The 24,060-nt window shown below is 39.8% G+C and overlaps 1 protein-coding gene across 3 annotated transcripts in view; it reads right to left on the bottom strand.

Annotated features, from left to right (window-relative positions):
* ASAP2 (ArfGAP with SH3 domain, ankyrin repeat and PH domain 2) overlaps nucleotides 1-18,293 on the bottom strand; it is an 84,443-nt gene extending 66,150 nt beyond the window's left edge. For all 3 annotated transcript variants that reach the window (XM_066547234.1, XM_066547233.1, XM_066547232.1), the window contains exon 1: nucleotides 17,989-18,293. In XM_066547234.1, coding sequence (XP_066403331.1) covers nucleotides 17,989-18,114 — 126 coding nt within the window. In that variant the 5' untranslated portion in view covers nucleotides 18,115-18,293. The remainder of the gene's footprint in view (nucleotides 1-17,988) is intronic.
* Between the last annotated feature and the right edge of the window lie 5,767 nt (nucleotides 18,294-24,060).

The raw sequence follows: 24,060 nt of genomic DNA on the forward strand, positions 1-24,060 counted from the left end.
TTAAATCTTGCCCAGAATGCTCAAACACTTATAATCAATTTGTTTCAAAGACAAAAGTGAAAGCAGGTAATCATTTTGCTTACTGAAGCAAAATATGAGCAGACTCAAAAATGTAGAATTGTTCCAGAAGGGAGAAGCAGAATTATGGTTATACAAATTAATTTTTAAAAAAAACTTGTGAAATTTGAAGAAAATATATGCTCCAGAGATGGGGTATCTCTAGACCCCACTGAAAAACAATACTGAACACTACAAATTCTATTATGCTAAGAGCTGTTTAGCATGGTACATGATAAAGCAAAGAAAACCCACCAAATTAATTCCAGTTTTCATTCAAAACACTGCTATGAATTGCAGCAGCTGCACATCTGACCTACCATTGTTTTATGTGGAAAAGTCAGCCCCTAGGAGTTGATCCAATTATGTTAAAACAGCGAATGCAAAAAGAAATATTAAGCCCCCTGATTCTGGGAGTATTCTTAAATTGAATCTATTTAGACGACAAATAGCTGAACAAAATCTTCACAGCATTCCATGGAAACCAAGCAATTCTGACCATGCCTTAATGTTCACAGCATCATGGTACTGCTATATCCATTGGAGGTTTTACCTCCAGCATCTTTATAGTTCACATCTGAAACATATCAGCAGGAGAAGTGCACAGGCCTTTTCACCTGGAATTCTGAGGTACAGAGGAAGGGGAAAATAAAACAATCTAAGCAAGCCCATAAAAGCCATGCCAGATCTGTTCAGCAATTTGAATTCCATCTAGTACAACAAGTCTGTATCTAGTGATCTCCAAGGTTAGATTAGTCACCTGTTTGGATGGGAGTACATTAAGTGAATTCCCTCATTGTATATTTGGTGATTTCTAAAAATAACCTCAGAAAAGCACCCTCCAACCAGCTGAATACAGAGGAATAATTTCATTGATGATTGCAAAGAGCAGTCACCCTCTTGGAGTACAAGTGAGAGGAGTGTCTCCAAATATAAGCAATATGAGCAACAGTCCAAAGAGAAGGCTGACAGTCAGAGACTTAAAATTTACAGATTCTATTCTCAGCCAAGTCTTAGATTTGTGTGTACAGCTGAGAAAATTTAAATCTCTGCACCTTAGTTTGGGGGAGATAATTCTTAAGGAAGAGAAATGTCAGAAGGATAGATGCATGGGATTAATTGTATTACCGTGGTCAGGGATCCAGACAGATCTATGGATTCATAAAGTCCTCTGGCCCAAGACTGTTTCAGTGAGAAAGCACAAACTCCCAGCAAGGAAAAAACCTCAAATCCACTTCCTCAACTAAAGTAATCATTTTAGTTTGAAACGTCTCTCAACCAACTTCCACTTTCACCGGGATCAGGCAGCAGAGGAACAAATCCACAAGGCACAGCACAAACAGAGTCCAATAGAAATGGCAGCTAATGCCCCTAATACACCAGTGACAACTCAAGCATCAACCCATTTCAGACAGCTGGTCCACATAAAAATTAAAAACAAAGGATAAGGGGGGAAATACCCCACTGACAGTACCGAGGACAACACAACAAGCAAAACCTAAAACCTTAATGTGTTGAAACTGTACAGGTCAGGCTTTCTTGGGTCCTCTCTTCATCCTCTGCCTGTCTTTTCAGCTGTGTCAGAGCAAAGCTGCACTTGAACCTTAACAAACCACTAGTAGAAATTGGGGGGGGGGGAATATCAGTTCTGGAAAGCTCTCCAAACAGGAAACAAAAGATAACAAATATCTAGCCTTTTGAAGAGGGACCTGGAAACATTTATGAAATACAATTACTATGTTTCCAACTGTGGCAATATAACTACAATTGCGGCTGTAGAACGTTCTGTCCATTCCTCCCTTTCTTGGTGCAATCTTCTCATAGTGTGTGACATTTAAGAGCGCCAATGTGTGCCTACAACTAATGGACAAAAAACCGAAAAGCTTCACATCTTTAATACTGTATTTCACTCTTGCTTACAGACCAAAAAGCAGAGAGGAGGACTTTGCCTTTGTTTAATTGAACAGCATTGGTGTTTATTCACATCTAGTGTTTCAAAGGAGTCATTTCAGGATAAAACTTGAAAATGTCAGCTCCTTGTCTTTAGTGTTTTTCTTCATATTTCCTTGTCCTTGTCTTTGCCCACATCTTAGCACTGGGAAATCAGTTAAAATCCAGCTGTAGCCTCACTACAGTTCACATTTCTAAGCCTCTGCTTGTTTCATAAATATATACATACTATACCAATGCACACACATGCACCCTAATTCAACTTCTTGGTGCATTCTCAGTAGTTTCAGAAGCAGGAATTTTAAAATGACTTTGGATGTTGCATATACTAGTGTTTCTTTTTATTCACTTAAAAATGCCCAGTAAACTCCTGAACAAGAAGAAAAGTGACAATGTATTTCACATGGTGGGATCAGTTTGTCCTCTCAGGTAACGTTTCTAGTTTTGTCTCAAAAAACTCTTTTGTAAGACTGGTAAGACTGCTTCTTTTAGCATTTGTTTCAGCACAACTGAGACCATATAAATAATTTTCATAGTCCCACTCAGCTTCTACTGATGAGCACTCAGACTGCTCTATTGTTAAAAACAGTAAATATAGCTTTGACTTAAGGTGGGGGGGCAGTGGTGGGAATTCTCTACAGTACATAGGACAAGAAGTCACACTATTGTGGAAGTGGTGTTAAACACGTGAACTGAAACAGAAACTCGAAAGTGACCTTCTTGTGTGTCCTTGTCTGTGCAATCTTTTTTCCAAATACAGTATTTATGTGTTTTGTTCATTTACTTTCATGTGATTTCTGATGGCAATCTGATGAAACTATTTTTAAGGTAAATTACTTTTCAGTCAGAAGTATACTAGGGAGAGGAACAAGCATATCACAATCAAATGTAGATTTTCAAAGGAACACAGCACAGAGGACTCAAGCTACCAGTGATAAGTAGCAAAGCTTTTTTCCACATGTAGGAACAAGGTCCAGTTTCACTTGCCAAAGGCCAATTTCCATTTTCACTGCTTCAAGAGTTTTTACTTTGAACAGTAAAATGTGTCAACTAATTAGAACCAAATCCATCTTTACCATGAAGAAATCAGTCTGAGATTACTGAAACATCCTGAAATGTTATTCTACATCCTACTCTGTATGCTTCATTCTAATTAATAATAATAGTAGTAGCAGTTCTGCTTAAGTCTGTTTCACATTGCCTAGAAAGATTTAAGCCCACCAGGATTTGCAATTTTCAAACATTCAATTGTGCTCCTTCCCCCCCAAAAAACCTTAGAAAATAAAAAGACTGGTATCAATCCCCAAATCTATATTGTCTAAATAGATCTGTGCAATATAGAGGGCTGGCATAAAAGATGAATGTTTTATTTGCCCTTTTCAGTGGAGAGAGGAGAAACAACTGTTCTATTATTAGCATATTTAACTGAGGGAGGAAAAAAAGCAGGAAGACAGAAACTCAGAAACTGAACATCCCAGAGATGATTTTGGCACCTTTTACAGAGCCAAAGGGTACGGGGAAAACCAGGGCAGGAGCAGCATAAGTGGAGAGTCCCCACGCTCTAGTGGTTCATTAAACACCTTTTGTGCCAAACTTACAGCAGAAGTCTGGGTCTTTATCTTATGCAAGTGTCCTCACACCAGTGTCTTTTTCTTTGTGACCCAGAAAATAATTAATTATTTGTGAAGGAATAGAAAAACAGCCATACTGGATCAGATCAACACTGCATTTAACCTGATATCCTCTATCAGGAGCAGCCAACAGCAGATGTTCGGGGCAGCAAGCAAGGAAAAGCACGTACACATCCTTCCCCAGGATAATCTCCCAGTTTCCAGTAACGAGTTTAAAAACAAAAGACTGATATACTCTCAACCATAAACACTACACAGCCCAACAGGCTATTCTCAAGAGAAACAAGAAGCCAAATTTTCTCATTCCAGGCAAGGGAAAGTAAAAAACCTAAACCATGGGAAATAGGGACGGAGGAAGAGGAAGGAGTCAGCCATCATCTTTAATTTATTTTACATTTAAAACAGTTCAAAATCTCTAACACATTCCCTCCTACTTACCCACAGCAGTTTCCTTTTGGAAAGTGTAAAAGTAACTATTTCACATTTTCAGCTATTTGGATGGGGTTTTGTTGAAAGTATTCATAGAACTGGATTACCATTTCATAAAATAAAGAGTCCATTGGAACAACAACAACAAATGCTTGAAAGTACTGCTAAAGCAGTAACAAAATTTTGGGAAATAAATCTTGTGTCATTAGAAAAATTATCCTGGAGTCAGGAACCTACATGTTCTTCTCTACACTGAGCATCTAACTGACAAATATACAAAAAAATATTAACACACTGATTTTTGATTTATTATACACAGTTATCTTAACACTAGTTCTTTCAAACAAAATCAGATCTCGCTCTTAATTTTAGCAATTTACTTTAAAACATTAGTCTACTCAACAGTCATAAATCCTGCACTTCATCCATTCCAGTATTTCAGAAGAAGTAATAATGCCAGAGGCTGCTGCAGAGGCTGAATACATAAAGGAACATCCTTCCCAAAAAACAAAGGGCACAGGAAGAAACTTTGTCAGTTAAGGAAAAGAGAGGCAATCAGGTAGTTATTGTAGAGACAGCAGAACAAGACAGGGTTCTTGTGCCTCACTGGACTGCTCTTGTTTAAAAATTAACAACAGCAAATTTTTTATACTTGTATCCAGGAACCACAATAGTTTGGCTTTTCTCCTGTATCTTTACAGGCGATCTGATATTTGCTGTAATTAATCCTTGCTGACTCAAAAGATCATAGATATCCACAGACATTCTGTCTCAGCTTGTTATTTTTCTACTAGAAATGAACTGTCAACACCACTGGCTTCAATCCACTTCTCTGTTATAGAGGGTGGTAAAAAAACTCCCTAAATTATGTTATCCCTCTCCAGAATCCTCTTTCCATTCTCCTACTCTTATGTCTTTCCTCCTTCAATGTATTAGTTTCTTTTCTAAACCCTCTCCAGTTTCCTTCCACTGATCACCTTGCACATTCACAGAGGGACTGATACAAAGGGTGGAAAAAAACCCTCACAGGCATAGTCTGGGGCAAGGCATTGTAGCTTCTGAATGGATCCTAGAACAACAGTAATTTAAAAACACTTGAATTTGGGGCAATTACTTTACTTGGAGCAGTAGCTATGTGAAAAACTGCAGCAGCTATGACAGTTAATTTGTATAAATGAGCTCTTTCCTGTGAGACCTGTCAGCTAAAGAGACTGAAGGTTCAGAGACAAACCTGCAAAAAAAAGGACAGAGTTTATGGCAGAATAATCTCTGAAAGGTCCCTTTCCACAAAACCATTATTTCTCCAGCATCTGGGTTCATGGTTCTTGAGGGCCGAATGCCAAGGCAATCTGTTTAAACAAGCACTGGTGTATTTGGCAGAAGAATGTAGTAAACTCTTGAGCTAAGGATATGCACGGTGGAAAAAAGTAACACTAATGTGCTTTGGGAAATTAATACATGAAAGTGCAAGGTAATTCTGCTGCAAAGGTAAACAATGAGAGAATCTGGCACTGCTCTATGTTATGTATAAAGCCAGACCTGAACATGATGACTTTGTACAATGCATTTATTAATACAAAGAAGGGATGCCTAAAAACCAGATTTCTCTAACAGACTAGTTCTGTCAGAAGAGAAATCCTAAATCAGAAGTTCAGAGATACAAAATGTTATGTCATTAATACAAGTCACTAAATGAGACTGTTTCACACCAACAGGTGCTGTATCTGTGTATTAATTGATTTCCACAGGCTTCCCTCACTACAAAAAGTTAGAAATGCAACAGATACTCAACTAGGAAACAGACATCAAGCATTTTTGTGAAATAAAATCTCATGCTTAGAGAAAGAATGGAAGCTGCTTATGCCAGCTATTTCTCCAGAACACATCCACCTCCTGCATTAACCAATTTTTACACTGAGAAATATACTTTCCTTCTCCAACACGGCAGCTATCTGCTTTCAAAGACAAGATGACTGGACTTTAAATACAGATCTCCTAAGCAATGTAATAGATGATGCACTTAATCTTTAGAGTTGCTCATTTATAAACAGAGGGGATGTAAAATAAACTCCCTTATTTAATATTTAATTGTTGTTTATTTTTTCAGTTGCAGTAGCCAATTCTTGATATCCATCTCCATTTATTTAATATTACATGCTTCAACATCCTAAGATATATCACCATGTAAAATAAAGTAATATAAGCAACAGGATTAAAGTTCCAGTGATGATTGTCTTAAATGGACCACTAAGACTTACCAACCCTTTACCCATGCCAAAATTCTCTGGTCCTCACCCTGCAAGATTCTTTTTTCTAGCTTCATATTTTTGCATTTCTGTCTGCTGTCAGCAGTTCATGGTTGGAGTCCAGCTGTTGGAAGAGGCTGATCCTCACACTGTATCATTCAACAGCATCATGATGAGCTGGCTGATGGGATTTCCCTTTTGCAGATCTTTTTAATTCAGGAACTCTTTTCTCTGGTATTACATCTTTTTAGACACCATCAGAGGCAACAAGAATTAATCTTTGCAGAACATAATGCCATTTTATTCTGGATGTGATAAGCTTTCTAAAAAGAGAATTTTTAGTTATTTATGGGAGCAATTAACAAATCAAAACACTTTCCAGATACTCAAAAGTTCCCATATTAGTGGTCTAATTTGGTATTTGTAGTCTTCCAAACCTCTACTTGAACCAGGCAGACACTCCTGTTACAATCCCTATAAAACAATGAAAAATGAAACAGTTACATTTCCCCCTATGTATGATGTACTTTATGCTAAAAATGAGAATATTTGCAGTGTGTACACAGATCTGCTGGATGCCATAAACTGATCTATCCCTCCACATCCAACACTCCTTTGACTTTTTCTTTTTAGGTATCCAATAATTCTAGTGACAAGGAACTAGCCTAGAAAAGAGAAGAGTCTACAGCAACACAGCAAAATTGAACATCAGTCTTAACGGGCCTCTGAGAGCTTCTTAACAGACATAAAAAATAAATTGGTGTCACAAACATCTCTGGCAGACACATACAAGGTGTTCATTCTGAAAGGGAATAGAAGGCACACAAACAGTATCTAGCTTATGATACACCTGAAACTCTGAGGATGCCATATTCCCACAGCAAAGAATGGCAGAGGTACCTAGAGGGGACTTCAGGAGAGCAAGACAAATCACCTCAAATGAACTAACTATTCCTAGGGACATATAGAACCAGCTGTCAAAATAAGGTTCATCAGAGGTAAACCAGCACATTGGACATCATCTCTCTATTATCGGGATAGAAATTTATTAACAGCATCTACCTATAATACTAATGCTATATTTTCATCATACATAAAACCCAGTGTCAAATGATATAACTTATTTTCTCTTGAAATATTATAAAATTATTTCTGTTCTATAGTGGCTTTCAGACTTCAGCCTGTGATTTGCACTCCAACTTCTCTGTAATTCACTCTACCTTTGAAAATCTCTGCATTATCTCAGTATCAATACACTTAAATGAAAGAAGGCTTCTGAACTGCCATTCATTTCAGGTGCTCAACACAGAGATCACAGGACACTATCATAATTTGAAAGCAATGATCTTAAATTCTACTGGAATTTCAGCAGCTTTAAGTATAACTAAAATTACAGTTCAGACATTCCTGTCACTACAGACAGCTGCCTCAAAGTGTAAGTGAATCTTAAGTGATGCAATTATTAGTGCACCAAACAGTAGAGATACAATACTCATTTACATAATATTGATGCAAAAATAAAAGCTTTATCCCTAGAGTGGACTTTGCCAAAATAATGAGAGAGTTCATGTCATGGAAGGTATCTCTAGAATGGAATAGATGGTACTTCCCTGTATCATCAATTTACATTAGGAAAGTAAATTCATACACAACTGTTACCTAAGACAAAACACTACCTAAGACAAAGAACTTCTGCATTTAAAATTGAAGCAATTTAGAACAGACAAGCATGTCCAGGCCTATTAGAACCTCTGTTGTTCTTAAATGAAATAGAAAAGAGCTACTGAATCAACTGATTGAAGCAAAAGAGACAAATGCCTGAATCTATATGTAAACAAGCACGGTGTGTCCTTGTACCAGTGCCACATCCGTATGGCCTGGGGGACAGGGAAGGCAGTGGCAAACATGACTCCATCCCTAAACAGACTGGGCTGGAAATACTGATATGGAAAGCTTATCATCTATATCCAGACCATTTAAATAACAGAAGAGAGTGAACTAAACAGAAGAATGAATGAAACTGAACAAAAAGCAGCTTAGGAAAGATTTACTACTTTGTTGCTTCTTCAATGCTATTCTCATTCTCTATCAGCACAATCAGCATCTACTCTCCATGGAGCTCAGAGTGTGGGAGGACTCTGCTGGCATTTTTTCTATTGTTTTGTAACATACACCTACAGTGCTGGAAAATAAACAAATAATTAAAAACATGTGCTTTGCAAAACTCCATACTGCATGTTTTGCATGTGACTACAGAGCAGGGGCTCTATGTTTGCAAATGCTAGGGAAATTTCTACTCCTATTGCAATAGCCAAACAGTAATCCTGGTTGATTGAAGGGGCTTAAAATGATTACTTCATGCATTTGTTTCTGAGTTGACTTCCCTAGAATACAGCCTAAAATTCCTTGAAATTGCATATTCTAGGAAAGAAATCTTTCATTAACAATGAAGAGAAATCATAAAACATGAGAAAATAATCTGTAAGAACATCCACATCTCTTCACTACCGTTTTTCCCTTCCTATGTGCTTTTTAAATGTAGTACAAAGCTTTCAGGAATGTGGAAGTAGTTTGTTCAGCTCTAATCACTTCAGCTGTTTTGATGTAACCACACACATACTTAGCATAATGCCTAGACAGAATTATAGATTTCAGGCTAGAACTACATTGATAATCTGGTCTTTAATCAGGGCTAGCTGAGGGGTCCACAAACAGCAGATGGTTCTGAACACCATGCTGCTCCAAGACACAAGGAGCAGAGTTTCAGCCTTCTCTCTCAGTTGTCTATTTCTTCTTGGTTTAACAAGTCAGATGCTAGAATTTATACTATAGCTTCTTTCATGTTAACTTTTACAGCCACCTCTTAAAGAATATACTCCCAAGAAATACACTGCACTGTATGTCACTTGCATAGTAAATATTTTTGTGAAGCAGAGTTCACATACACAAAGAAGCACATTTTTCAAATTCTGTCCAACACCTACTCACTTGAAAACAAAGCCTACTACTTGAGATGAAAAGTACTGAATCACACCACCCAAGCTAATTTCCTGCAAAGCCCCATTGCTCATAAGAAAAAGCCTATTCAGTTACAATGCTGTATCTCAGTTCCTCCATCAATAAATCCTCCCCTGTAAGGTAAATTATTTTCTCTGTCCAAATAAGATTGAGATATGTATAATATCTCATAAAGTCTGCATAATTCTTAATAACATCCCATTTTCTGAGGAACTTACAGAACTCTTCTTCCATTCCTAAACTACCCAGTAGGATATAGCTAAGAGATCACCATTATTCCCTGTCCTCCACCACTACCCCTTCCCTATATTCCTGCCCACTTCCTTGCTACACTGACCCTTTTCACATTAGCCCTGCCCCCACCTTCTCGGGCCTGTGTTTTCATCCTACTTCCTGTGTGAACACTGCCACGCTCCCTCTTCCTCTGCAGTTCCTGTCAATTCCAATTTCTCTGAATTTCCTCAGACTTTTTATGCACTTCCTTATCCCCTCCTTAATGCTTCTCCCCAAGTGGCAATTCCTGACCCTTCAATTCCTTATATGCCATCGCAGTACTTCTGCTTCTGAATAACTCTCTCAATCTCTCAATTAGTTTTTAATTCAAATTTCCTTTTCTTGTTCTTCACATTTGACTGATGTCCACTTTACCTCTTAAACATTTCAGGTGTCCATTACTTTGTGAGTCTTCCCTTTCTTGTGTTATCATTTTTTGTTGCTTCCCAGCCAAATTTCCTTGACCACTTAATTCCCAGGTTGATGTAAACTTCAGAAAAGAAGTCTAGATTTAGTCAAAACAAAAGAAATTTGTGGTCACCTTAATCACAAAAAAATCTCATCTCTAATACTAAAACTCTTTGAGCTGATGTCTCTGTCCCCACTAAGAGCAGCTACAGTAAGCATCTTGCATGCAGAACAGTTTAAGCTTCATGCTAACAAATGTGAGACTGTGTGGGGAAAAGGCTACCAAAAAAAGAGAAGTCCTGCCCTTAATTTGCAATAAAGTTAATAGTACAAACTTCAAACTTCTGCTTGTCCCATAAGCAGAACTACATTTTCCAGCTGGGTTAAAGAAAAAAAAAAACGTCTCAGTTAAAATGGACCAAAGGAGAGATTTTAATGCTATATGAAACCTGGGTATGACCACTTTGTACAGCTTTACAAGTATGATTCTCAGTAATTCTGATTTCCCATTAGCAGCTTCCAGCGCTGCTGAAAGAGTAAATAAGAAGACACACAATTTCTCCTATTGGGAACCACTTGCACATTTGACTATGCTACAAATGTGAAAGCACAGTCTTCTTGAATAGCAGCGGTAATTGCTGTAAATGCATGTTTAGAATGTTTTTCAAGCATTTCTGGAAGCAGGAGGGGAACCAGTACTCATTTGCTACTCATCCAGGAACACTTACAATCTTTGAGTAAGAACACCTCTCCTCAATTTAACAGTCATGGTCTGCATTTCTGCATTCATTGCAATATTGGTTTTTTTTAGATTGTAAATATTTCTCCTCTTCTTTCCATCCCTGCCTTTTTAACCCTCTGTGCTACATCAGATATCAAGCTAGTCTTCCGAGGATTTGTCAGAAATATTTGCTAGTTACCATCTTAGTTCTTTCAGGATCCTGGGAAATAAGTCAACCAGCCCCAACAAACTGAGTGTGTTAAGCTCACAATTTTGTTTATTGCCTTGCTTACTTGCACCTCTATTCCTGCCATCCATTCTACCTTCTCCCAGACTTTGAGCTCAAAAATTGCAGCATAGCACTTGTTTAGATTTGGCAATACCTACATTATCTTTAATACTACTACATTCTAACTGCATATTATGTCTTCTTTTTCTCCTTGCAATTCTATGTGCTTAAAAGCATTTTTGTTTGCTTTACTGCCTCCTGTCACTCCTAAAGAAACTTGACTTTTGCAAATTTGTCTTTTATCTTTACACACATTCTTTAAAACAAAACCTTCCTCTGAATATCTGCCTTTTTCTTCACATGTCTGACAGGCTCAGATAATTTGGGACATTCTTCCTGGGGTGTTCCAAGTCTATGGATTTTCCCATAATTTTCCCCTTTCCTGGAATATTTAATGAACATTTTTCAGGCTTTAGTACATGCATTCTTCAGTTCTATCAACCTCACCAGCTCTCAGTTGAATGATTTTTTCCCTATATATATATCTGTGTGTGTGCTTTGCTTTTAATTTCTTTGTTTTGCTTTTAGTACATAATGAATTCAGCCCCTACTATTCAATAAACACTTCACTTGTTTCCACAACTTGATTCCTTCCTTTAAACCAGCAACTCTCACATTAGCCCATCCAGCATCTGTTTCCTTATATAAAAGTCAACATCTTGGCTTGCCATGACTGGTGCCTGACTATAACATGACTTCTTCCCTCTCTAGCAACTTCACAAAGAAAATAAGATTTATTTGGAGAGAGCAAGGGCTGAGAACAAGTGAAGGCTCTTGCCACCAGCCCATCCATGAGAGTCATTTCACCTTAGCATGAAGCCCACCTGAGGTCCAGCCATTGCTCCAGTACCTTGGACAGGGCTGGGCCAAGGCAGGGACCTCCAAGAGATGGGACAAAGCACCAATAATTGCTGTAGCAAAGGAGGTTCAAGACATGAAGAAAGATAAGGAGACTGTAAACACTTCAAAAGCATAGGGAAGCTTGATACCCAAGACAAGAGAGGAAGAGTCAGCCTAAACAAGGCTAGACCCAACTTTTGTGGAGCTTTAAGTGGAAAGGTTGTTTCTGGGAAACTGGAGTAAACAGATCATCTGGGCTGTGTAGAGTGAGGCTCAGAAGGTGCAGTGCTGGAGCTTGCACAGGGAATGGCTGTATGTAGTGCATGCACATACACATATGGAAGGTGAAAATTATAAAACAATCACAGATTTAAGAGCTGAACTAAGTGTTTAATAACCACTATTCCAACACATATGAATAAAAAGAAAGTACTTCACAGTGGTTCATCTACTAACACAATACACTAGTCAGGTGCACCAAGTTTTCTTGCATTTCTCCATCTGCATTCAGCAGCCAGATCCACTTGAGATGTGGACTGTAAGAACTCTGGAGCAGGGATTAGGCTTTTGTCCTGTGACTTTCCAACGCCTTTCAGAATAAAAGCTTCACCTTTATTCACCTTTATCTAACACTGCTGCATATTATGGTATACAGAGAACAACATGAAGAGGAAGTGGGTTAAACCTAAGCAGAAGTAGCCACTTTCTACATTACCATCTTCTGGCATCAGCATGAAGTACACTAGATTCAAATAAGATGGTTCTGAAAAATACACCAACATTATGGAAAACTCAAAACACAAACCCCCCCAATTAGTAAAATACTTCAGAAAGATACATATCTTTCTTTATAAATCTATATTTTTAATTCACATTCCTAGGAGGAATGGGAGCATTTGGTAATGTGAAGCAGAATCATCACCAAATGCACTAAGATAAGGTGCACAAAAATCTTTTTTGTGGTTTGACATTGTTTTAACTGACTGCATGTTGATGTCAGAAGTTTTAAGTTGAAAATGACTACCTGAAAATATGCACAAAGCTCCAGCTGAAGCTGTAGAGTTTAGCTCCTGTATTTCTGCAATTTTTGTTCTCTATATTCCTCTCAAAAAGAAAACAATTCCCATACTCCTTTTGAAATGATCATGCCTTTTGTGTCATAATGACTTTTCCGGAAACCTCTGGATGCTGATGACAGAGAATCGTGATTCCAGAAAGGAACACAAAAAACATTTTAAACAACATGTATTTGTGGGAGTGTATTTAGTAACGAGGTAAGAAAAGTGTGTAAATATGTTCTACTAAAGAGCATGCTGCTCTACTAAAAAGCAAATATGTTCTACTAAAGGGCATAAAGATGCATTTTATTAAAAAGAAATATACAAGGAACCATAGTAAATTTCTCAGAATGAACTACAGTATATCACACTTCCTAGTGCTTCTCAAACTATACAGAATCACTCTCTTCATGTAACTTTGAAATGCAAGGCACAATCATCAACTATAGGAAAACAGAATCCAGTCCTATAAATGTAGCAAGCAAAAAGTAAATATACAGATACATCCATGTATCCAGACACACATTCTCCCACCCTACCAAGCTTTATTACATCTCCCCCTTGTTAGCTTTGCAGAACCAAAATGCAGAAGAGCACACTACAGAGTTGTACCATACAAGAGGGAATCAAATTCAATAAACATTGATCCCTTACACCACTCCAAGCCAGCTGAAAACTGTGGATTGCCTTAGGTGGCAAGAAGATGTTGCCATTTCTGATAGAAAATTGCATTATAAATGACAGTGAGAAAAAAAAAGCTTTTGATACAGAAATGACATGCTGCATTTGTAGGAGTGGTAATTGAAAAAAAATCTTTGGAAGTGTAAAATAACAGAATTATTGAGGTATAATCATCATGGAACGGGACCTAAAAAACAAAGGCAAGCAGAGACTTGAAATTACAAGTTATTCCTTTAACATTTATTCCTCAGCTTTTATAAAAATTCCTTGAGAGTGGTTTTTAAATAGACTGTAAGCAATTGAAATCTATTTCTATCCGGAGAACTAAAACCACCTTTGTCACTACTATACTGTTTCTTTTGGTTGCACACTTTTCATATTGCCCCCACATTTGTCCTCTCTACTTTTTAGGACACATTTACTCCAGTGGCAAGTGCCACTGTGATGTGGACTGTTCCAGTAACCCATGAAACTTCTCTCAGTGTTTCCATTCTTCTCCCTTCACAGGGAAATCTGTGCATGCAGTGAAGTTTAAGTAGGTAAATTTTGTACTAATTTGTACTAAATACCTCAGTCCTGACTTAGATGGAAATGTCTTCAGCACAAGGACTGTCTGCTCTCTCTGTTTACATATTAGTCTGCAAAACTGCTCCCTATCCTAATTACTTGGTCCAGCACTGGATCCCAATTAACAGTCAGAACAGAAATATGGGCTTCACTTCCACTCTTTATTGTAAAACTTAACTCACGCTTCAAAAAAAAAAAAAGTGGCACAATTAGATTCTAGTCATTCAATTACTCTTTAAACTAATGTCTAAAAATCTTTAAAATGATCACAGTTACTAGAACCACTTTGCAGGTTTCATTACAATTTAGTTTAAAAATAGTCACCACAAAATTTTAGATCCTGTGACCTTTAATAGAAACAGACAATTAAAAAGACTGCAGTTCTCAGACCAGTTTACTGATTTCAAGCAACACGTCCCCAAGTCATGTGACCATGCACTGCACTCTATCAATTAAAACTTATTTAATCTTTAGTCACTATCACACTGGTAAAGATTAAACAGTAACCTGTAAGGGCCTGTGACATATTGCTCATTAATAATTTTGTTTCAGAATACGCTAAATATTCCCAACATTTTGCTAAGCAACATCCTAATCTGAGAACAATTAAGAAATTATATGATTCCTTTTCCTTTGAAATCACTTTGTGTTCCACAAGCACACCTTCCATAATCCCTTTTCCACTACTGAGAGAAAATAAACAGATTCAGCAAAGAATCAGATGCTCTTTCTGCAAGTGTTTGAAGAGGCACCAGCTCCCAAACTGCAATGCAGGTGTTTCTGGTGATCTCAAAAGCCACAATCCATGGTCTGTAATCAGCGTATGTAATCATATAAAACAGTAAAACTGAAAGTATTTTCAACTAAGAATCAACCATATTGTGAAACTGACAGAGGTCACTTAATCCAAGTTCAGATTTAAGGCAATACCACTGCCCACAAAGATACACAGATAAATTATACACTCTTAATTGTCCAACATCTTATTGAATTCCTCACGTAACAAGGCTCTTCCACACCACCATGGAAAACTTAATTAACTAAACTTTTAAGACACAATTAGATATCTACTAATTAACAAAGACAGAATTACAAAACTAGTAGCCAGCAATGTTAAGTACAAAAGACATCCTAATGGGATGTGAAAACATATCTGTGTTTGTGGACAGCTGAGCTCAGGCTAACAAGTCACAGCAGCCTCCCCCTCCTGTGCTTCTGCCCTGCCTCCCCAGCTCCCAAGGGAGCACCAGACTTGGGAGCCCAGAGCTGGCTTCATGCAGGCAGGTGAATACTTTCATTCCAGAACCATATTTGCTGGGAGTAGCAGTAAAGAGACATCCTCTAAGTATCAGTATTAACCACTTAATTTGTTAATTTAATAAATGTATACAATACCCTGGGAAGCACAAATGTGTATTCAGTTAATAAACTAGCTCTTACAGTCGCTTGCTCAAAGCAGGGCATACACAAAGTCAGCAGTCAGCCAGTTTCAACTTACCTATTAACTGCTTTAAAGTAACACATTCCCTCAATCATGCACAGCCAGACTTCCTAGTTCCCAGAACTGCACTGCCTGCTGCAAGAGAGCAGTGTGCTCTGCAAATCAATGCTTCACACTACCAGTGCCACTGGAAATGCACAGGTTCTTTGTATTCCCTGAACATTTTTAGTTGCATTCTTTAATAAGCTTTTGTTCATAACAAGCTGATGAACTACTTCTTGCTCAGCCTCCCTGAGAAAAGGTGCTGAGCCCTGACTTCTCTATTACACAACTTATAGACAGCTTTTTATCCAAGAATCACATTTAACCTGAAAAACCAGGCACGTCGTGTAAAGGATCTGAGGATTTCCAAACCAAAGTCTAAGCCTGAAAAAAAAATTCACCATTTTGAAACTATGAAAATATATTTGTTGTTCTTGACAAATCACAGAGAAAAAGAGTCAGTAGTTGTTTCCACACATGCTTTCAGACAGCAGCACAAACAGGCAGGAACTGCTGATATTTTGCCAGAAGTGCCAGATAGATCAATACTATTAACAACTACTGCCAGTCTCTGCAATCTCTCACCTCCTGCCTTGCAAACTTTACTAGGCTCATTGTTTATCATCATTATACCTAAAGATAATTTTGTACTAACCTAGCAGACAGCATCTAATACCAGAAATAAGCAGATACAAAGAAAGATTGAATGTTCTGATTGAATTCCATTAAAAATCAAACACCAATCCACTAAATTCAACTTAGAGAAAAAAACAATTTTTTTTCAGAACTGCAATAAAAATCTCTAAATCTCACAAAACTGCTTTTGACACAAATGCTTGTACCAACTTCGATCTTGTATTAGTCAATTATTAAGCACTTCTACCTTGCAATTAAAATTATTCATTACTATAAATATTCAGGAAGAGGTTGTCTTTGTTACAGAATTGTTGATCTTAAGACTATCGGGTTAATAAAGCATAATTAAATACAGGCATTTAAGTGCAAGCTTGCAGGGCAGAAAATTACCTCAGGAGCAAGATTATTTTGAATTCAGCTCCTTGCTTTAGTGGTTTTGGGAACTGGCAAAACAGGAAAATCCTGAAAAGGGTGTTTAAACACCTAACCTGCGTTTTGTTCACTTAAGACAAGTTAATAATCCATTGCTAGTGGCAGTTCTTTTGAAAGAAGGGACATCAACAACTGACAAGATTCTTTTTGCTGAAGAGACTCTTTTTAAAATATATGCTTACTGCAAAACAAATCAACTAAACACACACTGTAAGAACTGATGTAACAGGTAGATGGAGCAAATTAATCTGCAGCACAAGTAAGACTCCCCCCTCCTACAAGTTACTTCAGAGAAGCTGCTAAAGGAGTCAAGATACACAGACGCTTCTCATTTCATTGTGCGTGTATGACTGGGATGTGGAATGTGCTCTCACTGTGTTCAGACCTGTCCCAGATTTCCCTCTCATTTGAAACAGGAGGGAAAAGAGCCTCCCTCTCCCGAGTGCTGGCAGACATCCCCCGTGGAGGGAGGGTGGGCTCTCACCATCAGGTCCAACGGCACGTTCCGAGTATCTTTAAAGACAGAAAAACACCCGGCTCTCGGCGAGACAAAAGCGGCTCACGCCAGGCACGAGCAGCCCGGCTGTCCCGGAGGAGGCAGGGAAGAGGGAGCTCGGGATCCCGACACCGAAGAGCGGGCACGGCCCTGAGGGAGCGGATCCCCAGGGAAAGCTGCCTTAAACCGTATGGCCGGGGGAAGTGCGTTTAAATTTCTGTGTGCGGGAAATGGAAAGCGGATTAAATCCCACCTGTGCCCGGAGGCAGACAGACACACACTCAGGGAAAGGACAAACAGGGAAAGCCAAAGCCCCACACGGCAGCTGGAGAGACCAAGGTGGTTCAGGTGGCGATGTGAAGGAAGGGGCTGACGGAGGAGACTGCACAGTTCAAGTTCCCCCACCCCCATTTACGAAGAAAGCGGCCGGAACCGCCCAGATCGGGGCTCCTCGGGCGTCAGGAGGAGCGAGAAGCGACGGCTCGGGCTCCCCCAGCTGAGGGCGGCGGACGACCCTGCCCCGCGTGCGCTGAGGGGCGGGCGGAGTGGGAGCCCCGCGGGCCGGGGGAGCGGCGCCCCGGCCCTTCCCCCCTCCTTTTCTTTCCCCTCTCCACTCGGGCGAGCCCCATTTCCATTTCCTCGAAGCGGCAGCCGAGGGCGCTGCTCGGGGCCGGGCGGGAGAGGGAGCGGCAGGAGCCAGCGCCGGTAGCGCCTTGTTCTCTGCAGCCAGGCCAGAGAGGGCTGCGCGCCCCGCGCCCCCCGCCCGGGCTCACCTCCTCGATGGCCGCCACCGTGTTCCTGCACTGAGCCATCCGGGTGGTGAAGTTGGAGGCGGTGGGTGACTTGTAATCCTCATTGGTCTCGGACACGAATTCCGACACGGAGATCTGGTCCGGCATGGCGGGGCGGGGATGAGCGAGGGGAGGGAGGGGGAAAGCAGGCGGCTCCAGGGACAGGGAGGGGAGGGTGTAGGGGGGGGCTCTCCCTCACATCGCTCGGCAACCGGCGGCGGCGGCGGCAGCGCCCTCCTCGCAGCCCCGCTGTCTGGAGCGGTGTTGTTCCTCCGCCGCCACACAAGGAAATTCCCCGCACCCACACTCCTCCTCCTGCTCCTCCCGCGCGGTCACGCAGCACCGGGGGCCGGGCACACGCCCAGCCGCGGGAGCTGCCTCCACACCCCGCCCTCCCGGTCGCTTTCTCCCTCTCGCTTTCCTCCTCCTCCCTCGCTCCCTCACACGCTCGCGGGGCGGGGGCGCGGCCGCGGACCCCCGGCAGCCCCCGGAGCGGACCTGCCGCCGCGCGCTCGCCACCGGCGCCCGCCCTGAGAAGATGGCGGCCCCCTCCCTCTTTCCCTCCCTCAGTCCGTCCTCCCCCAGCCCCGAGGGGAGAGGAGGTGGCAGGCGCCGGCTGGGTAATCCCAGCGACAGGCAGGACGAATCCAGCCGTGTGGTTCGGATAGTGTTTAACAACAAAAACCCAAGGGCAGGGGAAGGTGAGGCGCCGTGCCTGCCTGGCAGCAGGGGGAACAGGTTGAAGCCCACAGGACAGGTCTCCGCACTGTCCCCTCCGGGACTGCTCGCAGGTGCAGAGACACTCTCTTCCCTCACAGCTCGTAATTTATGTTTCAACAGTTTAATCTGTTTTACGAATTCGTTGTCTAGTTTAGAGAGAGCTAAAGAGAAATGTTGTCGTTCCCAAGAGGTCCGTGCAAAAATAATTTTAGGCTAAGTAACGTTTCAATCTAAATTCTTGAAAAGCTTTTTCTGTACTCAAGGAATAAAGCTATAAAGCTTTGTTCTTCAGTATAAAGCCACAAGGATCACTCAAGGCAAAAAGGGGTGAAACTCATCCGGAGCTGTGGTGTTTGTGACTGATGCAGCAGAAAGGACACTGGCAAGGTGTCCCTGAAGCATGGTGTTGCTTGCATTGGGAATACAGGGGTTTCTTTTGGCCTCAAAGCCCTTAGGACTTCTAGCTGATTCCTGCAGAAAGCTTCAGAAGTCTGTATTTTGGCCCAGAAACTCTCCTGTGGCTCTTTCACTCCCCTCTGGTGATAGTTATTAGCTTTCTATAAGTGATTCTTTATTACTCTGTTTTAAAACTCTTCGGGGAATTCAGATGAGTAAGCAGGTACTCTTTTGCTGCCATTTGTAAAATGTCCAAATAAATAACTGTAAGCCTGCCCAGATGTTACTGCCCTTTGCAATCCTTGCTAGATCCTTTAGCATAAATAATAAAGCATGTCAGCCATATTTATTTTACTGGTTGTAGTAAATCAGATGAATGAATGCAGGGTCTATCTGCATGTTCTCTCAGTTTTTTAACTCTTAGTAGTTTTCCCATCCTAATCATTCCTCATTTTCTACAATGAAAGTCACCACTGTTGTTTTGCTTTTAACTTCATTGCTGCTCTCCTTGTTAATACTTATGTATGATCAGTTACTACAGCATGTAAAGGTATACATTGTTCTGCTGCTAATGCATTAAATTTCTTGTCTGTATTTGTACATCACATAATAAATAAATATAGTTGAGTATAAATATTAATTCTTGCTAAAAATATGTGATCTTAAATTTTCATTTTTTGCATTAGCTGATGGTGGTACCTTTAAAGCAACACTTATCACACTATTACCCAAACTTAGTAACACTAGCATTCTTAAACTGCCTACCATATCTTCCAGTGCAGCATATTTATTTTGATATTTTGAAGGGGGTGAAAAACTTGGGATCTGAAAGGCAAATACTCCTAGACTTTAACTTCCTGCAGCAGCTCTTCTATCAGATATAGTGTGCAAATCTGCAACATAATAATGCAGCCTCTAGTGGTTGCATCCACAGTTTGATATTGGAGTATATGCAACTGAGATGGTGTCATGGTTTAACTCCAGTCCAGTACAAAGCAACAAAGTACCACACAGACATTCCTCACTGCTGCTCTGCCCAGTGGAAAGGAGAATCAAAAAATAAAGGAAGAAACTTGTAGGTTGAGCTAAGAACAGTTTAATAATGGAAACAAAATAAAATATTATAATAATGACTATAATAGTAATTTTATTGGGAAGGAGTGAGAGAAAGGACTAAAACTGAAGAGGAACAAGCAATACAATGCTCACCAGCCGCTGGCCAGTACCTGTCCCATCACCAAGCAGTGGTTGATGCCCCCAGCCAACCCCAGTTTATGTGCTGAATATAACATTCAATGTTCCAGAATATCCCCTTGGCCTGTCAGATCAGCTGTCCCAGTCATGCACTTTCCTGGCTTCTCGTGCACCTGCTTGCAGGCAGAGCACGGGAAAATGGAAAGTCCTTGATTTAGAGTAAGCACTACTTAGCAACAACTAGATTGGTGTGATATCAACATTATTCTCATATTAAATTCCAAACACAGGATTGTGCCATCTGTGAAGAAGGAGATTAACTCTATCCCAGCTGAAAACAGGACAGACAGTACCATCATGCAATGAGTCTTTGAGTTCTACAGATTCTCTTTTGTACAGCAGGTAAAGTTACATGATTGCAGTGGTATCTGATCTTCTTCTCTCTTTAACTTAAATGGATTCAAAAATTTGCCATCTCAGTGAAACTGCAAGGCCTTTTTGCTTGACAGACTGTGCATTTGCCTGAGCTCTTCTCTTTATGAAGCTAAAGACTTGTGCTTGAGTAGACCTTCTAGAAGTTGTTTAGACTTGATATCAAGGCTCAACAGTTCAAAGAATTCCCTGCCTCTGTTGTGTTTTAGGACATCAGCTAATTGCATCTACAGCTATTATTCCAATTTTTCAGTAGTTAAAGAACTATTTGGTACTCAGGCTTTTCTACTTCTAAGCATTCTTGTACACAGGCATTATTTAATTTCCTAGCTTATTTCTTGATAAACCAAACTGAACAATTCCCCTCTTTTAAAGAGGGCAGAGTTAATTTGAATTGCTTTGCATTGGCCACAAATCCAGACTGAGTATCTAGGTGGTGACTGTGAGTCAGCTGACACATGGCACCTCATTACTCTGCAGTAACACTTTTATTAGTGTGTGCAAGTCCTGTGTCTCTCACTGAAAGGCTGTTTTCTCAGCCCTTCCATCATTTTTACAGTTCTAACACCTCAATAAATTATTCTCCTGGTTCTCTACTTCTTCATTGTTATATTCAAGAGTATTATTAGACTTTCTGGTCCCAATGTCATGCTCAGGTTCATCTAACCCTATAGTCCGGCCTTTAGGTATTTAAGAGTGATACTTAATTTCAACACCCCATTCTTTGAACCTGTGAATAAGTATTGAAGTGGAATGCCTTGATAAGGAGACAGCTGTGAACAAAGCTTTCTTGTGCAGAATGGGGTACTACTATCTTGTCTCTAGGTTTTCCTGCTTGCTTCCTCACCATGGCTCCTCCTGTTCTGGTTTTGGACCCTCCCTCCCTCAATAAAATGCCACTACATTCTTTGACCCAGTCACTCAGTTAGAGATCTTCTACTAAGGAGAAATAAACAAAAATATTTTCCAAAGATTCATGCTCTGCACATTGCTGAAAAGCTTCTAATCTGCTGGATACACACCGACTACAGCTCCATTAGTCAGAATACTTGATTTGTACAAACATTTCTCCCAACACTGACTTCAAAACAACATTAATGGTTACATCAGTCAGTGTTGTTAAAAACATGTCATCTTCAAAATAGTAAGACAGATTTAAAAATAACTGATTTTCTTATGTTTTTGTTTATTTGTATGGTTGGTTTTGAGCCTTTAGAAATCTTATCTCTATGTCAAAATCTTTATTTGCATCAGTGAGGACTCAAACTGAGGACCAGGTGCTATAGAAACAGAAAAATAAGGCAGCCTCTGGAGACCTTGATATCTAAAATTAGCTAATGAAAGGCAATTGAGTTAATATAAGGAAATACTGGACCATTTTTGGTCTGTACTACAGTCTATGATCTTCACACACTGCTGCCCAAATGTTTCTGTAGACATTTTAAGTATGATTTTCAAGAAGGATTATGTGATAGATTGGTGTGTTTAAGGGGGAATTATTGCAAGAACAAGGGTCAACATGAAAGAAAGCACAAAAGACTTTGTGTCTTTGAAATTTAACATGTTAGAGTCAGAGGTAAATATCATGGATCAGAGGAAAAATTAATGTCTGTTTAATGAGAGGACATGCTAATGGACTTTTGAGAATAGCAGGGAAAGAACATGATGATCTGGTTAGAATATGATGATCCCTCAAGCATAGGGTGCCTAGGATAGGACCCAAAATGTATAAGGCTTTTTTTTTTTAACCCACAGCATGTTGTGTCATTGTTGCCCTCCACTAACCAGCTCCATGACAGATTGTTTCTGTTTGCTCTATCTTTATTTTATGTCAATGGTTTTTCACAGAATTTCTTTATTTGGTAGCTTTAGGTAGTTTGAGGAAATACTTTTTCTTGGTCTTCTTTGTGTATACTCAGTACTTACAATGATTCTGAGGTATATTTGTTAATTCTATGAGGGGTGTTTTGAGGGAACACAACAAGAAGATGGTCCATAGAAAATCTCATTAGCGTCATCATTTATCTTTGAACTTTAAAAATAGGCATGCAAATGAATGTAGTCTGGCAGCTGCTAATTACTGGGTGACAATTTTCAGGCAGGTGGATGGTAAACTCAGGAAATTTCTATAGTATATATAATTCATAGCAGCTTAGTAAAACACTTTGTGGTGAGCCTTATTAGTGGATTCTGCTGTTTCATCCCAATTCTTACATTCTTCCTGTGAAGTATCAATCCCTGATGTTGATTGTTCAGAGAAACACTTTCAAAACAGCTTCCACTTTTGAAAATTTGTTACTACAGTTTAGGAGAAAGATTTCTCGTGATTTCTAAATGTATTAATCCCCAGAAGAGCAAATACTTGGTTATTTTAAAGTTTTTCATATGATTTTGGAGGTGTAACTCATGTTTTAATGATAACAATTACAATATGTAGCAGCTTTAGAATAGCATGTGTGTCTGCTCTTTTAGAATTAACTTGAAAATAATTCCTATTTGAAAATTTATTTGGCCTCATAGGACTATTTCCAGAGATTTATTTCTACAAATTAGTGCAAATTCTGCAAATAAAGAAGTAAGTTCAGAAAAGTATGGTTTTTTCAGGTCCTTTTGCATTTGGAAGTGCCTACTTGAAAATCTGGTTTAAGCACATATGATTGTATGCTTTACCCACCCTTACTACCTTTTACATCATGTACCTTTGCATTGCTCTCAGACTTTTGTGGAGAATTTCAAAAGATTTACTTTGCCTAGCACTAATAGTAACAATTTCACCTGTAATTGAAATAGTAGTGTGTAGACGATAGCAAGATGGAAAACATGGAGTTGAGTGTTGGCAATTTTTTCTATTTCCCTCAAAGTTCCCCAAAGATATTATTTAAACCAGCAGTGGGGAAGCATGCCACTCCAAGGGTAAAACTGGGCAGGACTGAGTCTGTAACATCTTCTGGTGTAACAAGAATTTTGCTTACTGAGATTTGGCAGAGCTACACCACATGTTTTAATTTAAATTCAATACTAATATCTTAGGGTCACAGTATTTGTGAGGTATGCCCTGGATGAATGTGAACACTGCTGTGTGTTACCTTCAGGATGCCCTCGAGCAGTGCCGCCCCTCTCACGGAGCCTCGGGCTGTGCTGTGCTGAGGATGAGGCCTCAGGCCCCTGGGCTATCTCAGGAATGCACATAGAGGGGAAGCCCTCTGGGATACTGACTCCTGTAGTTACCCTGCTAGAGTCCCAGAGAGGTTCTTCTAACATGAATCTGCAGAGCTTGTGTTTCCCCTGGCTGGGCTGCTGTCTCACCCTGTG

This window comes from Molothrus aeneus, chromosome 3 (assembly GCF_037042795.1).
Source record: "Molothrus aeneus isolate 106 chromosome 3, BPBGC_Maene_1.0, whole genome shotgun sequence".
NCBI lineage: Eukaryota > Metazoa > Chordata > Aves > Passeriformes > Icteridae > Molothrus > Molothrus aeneus.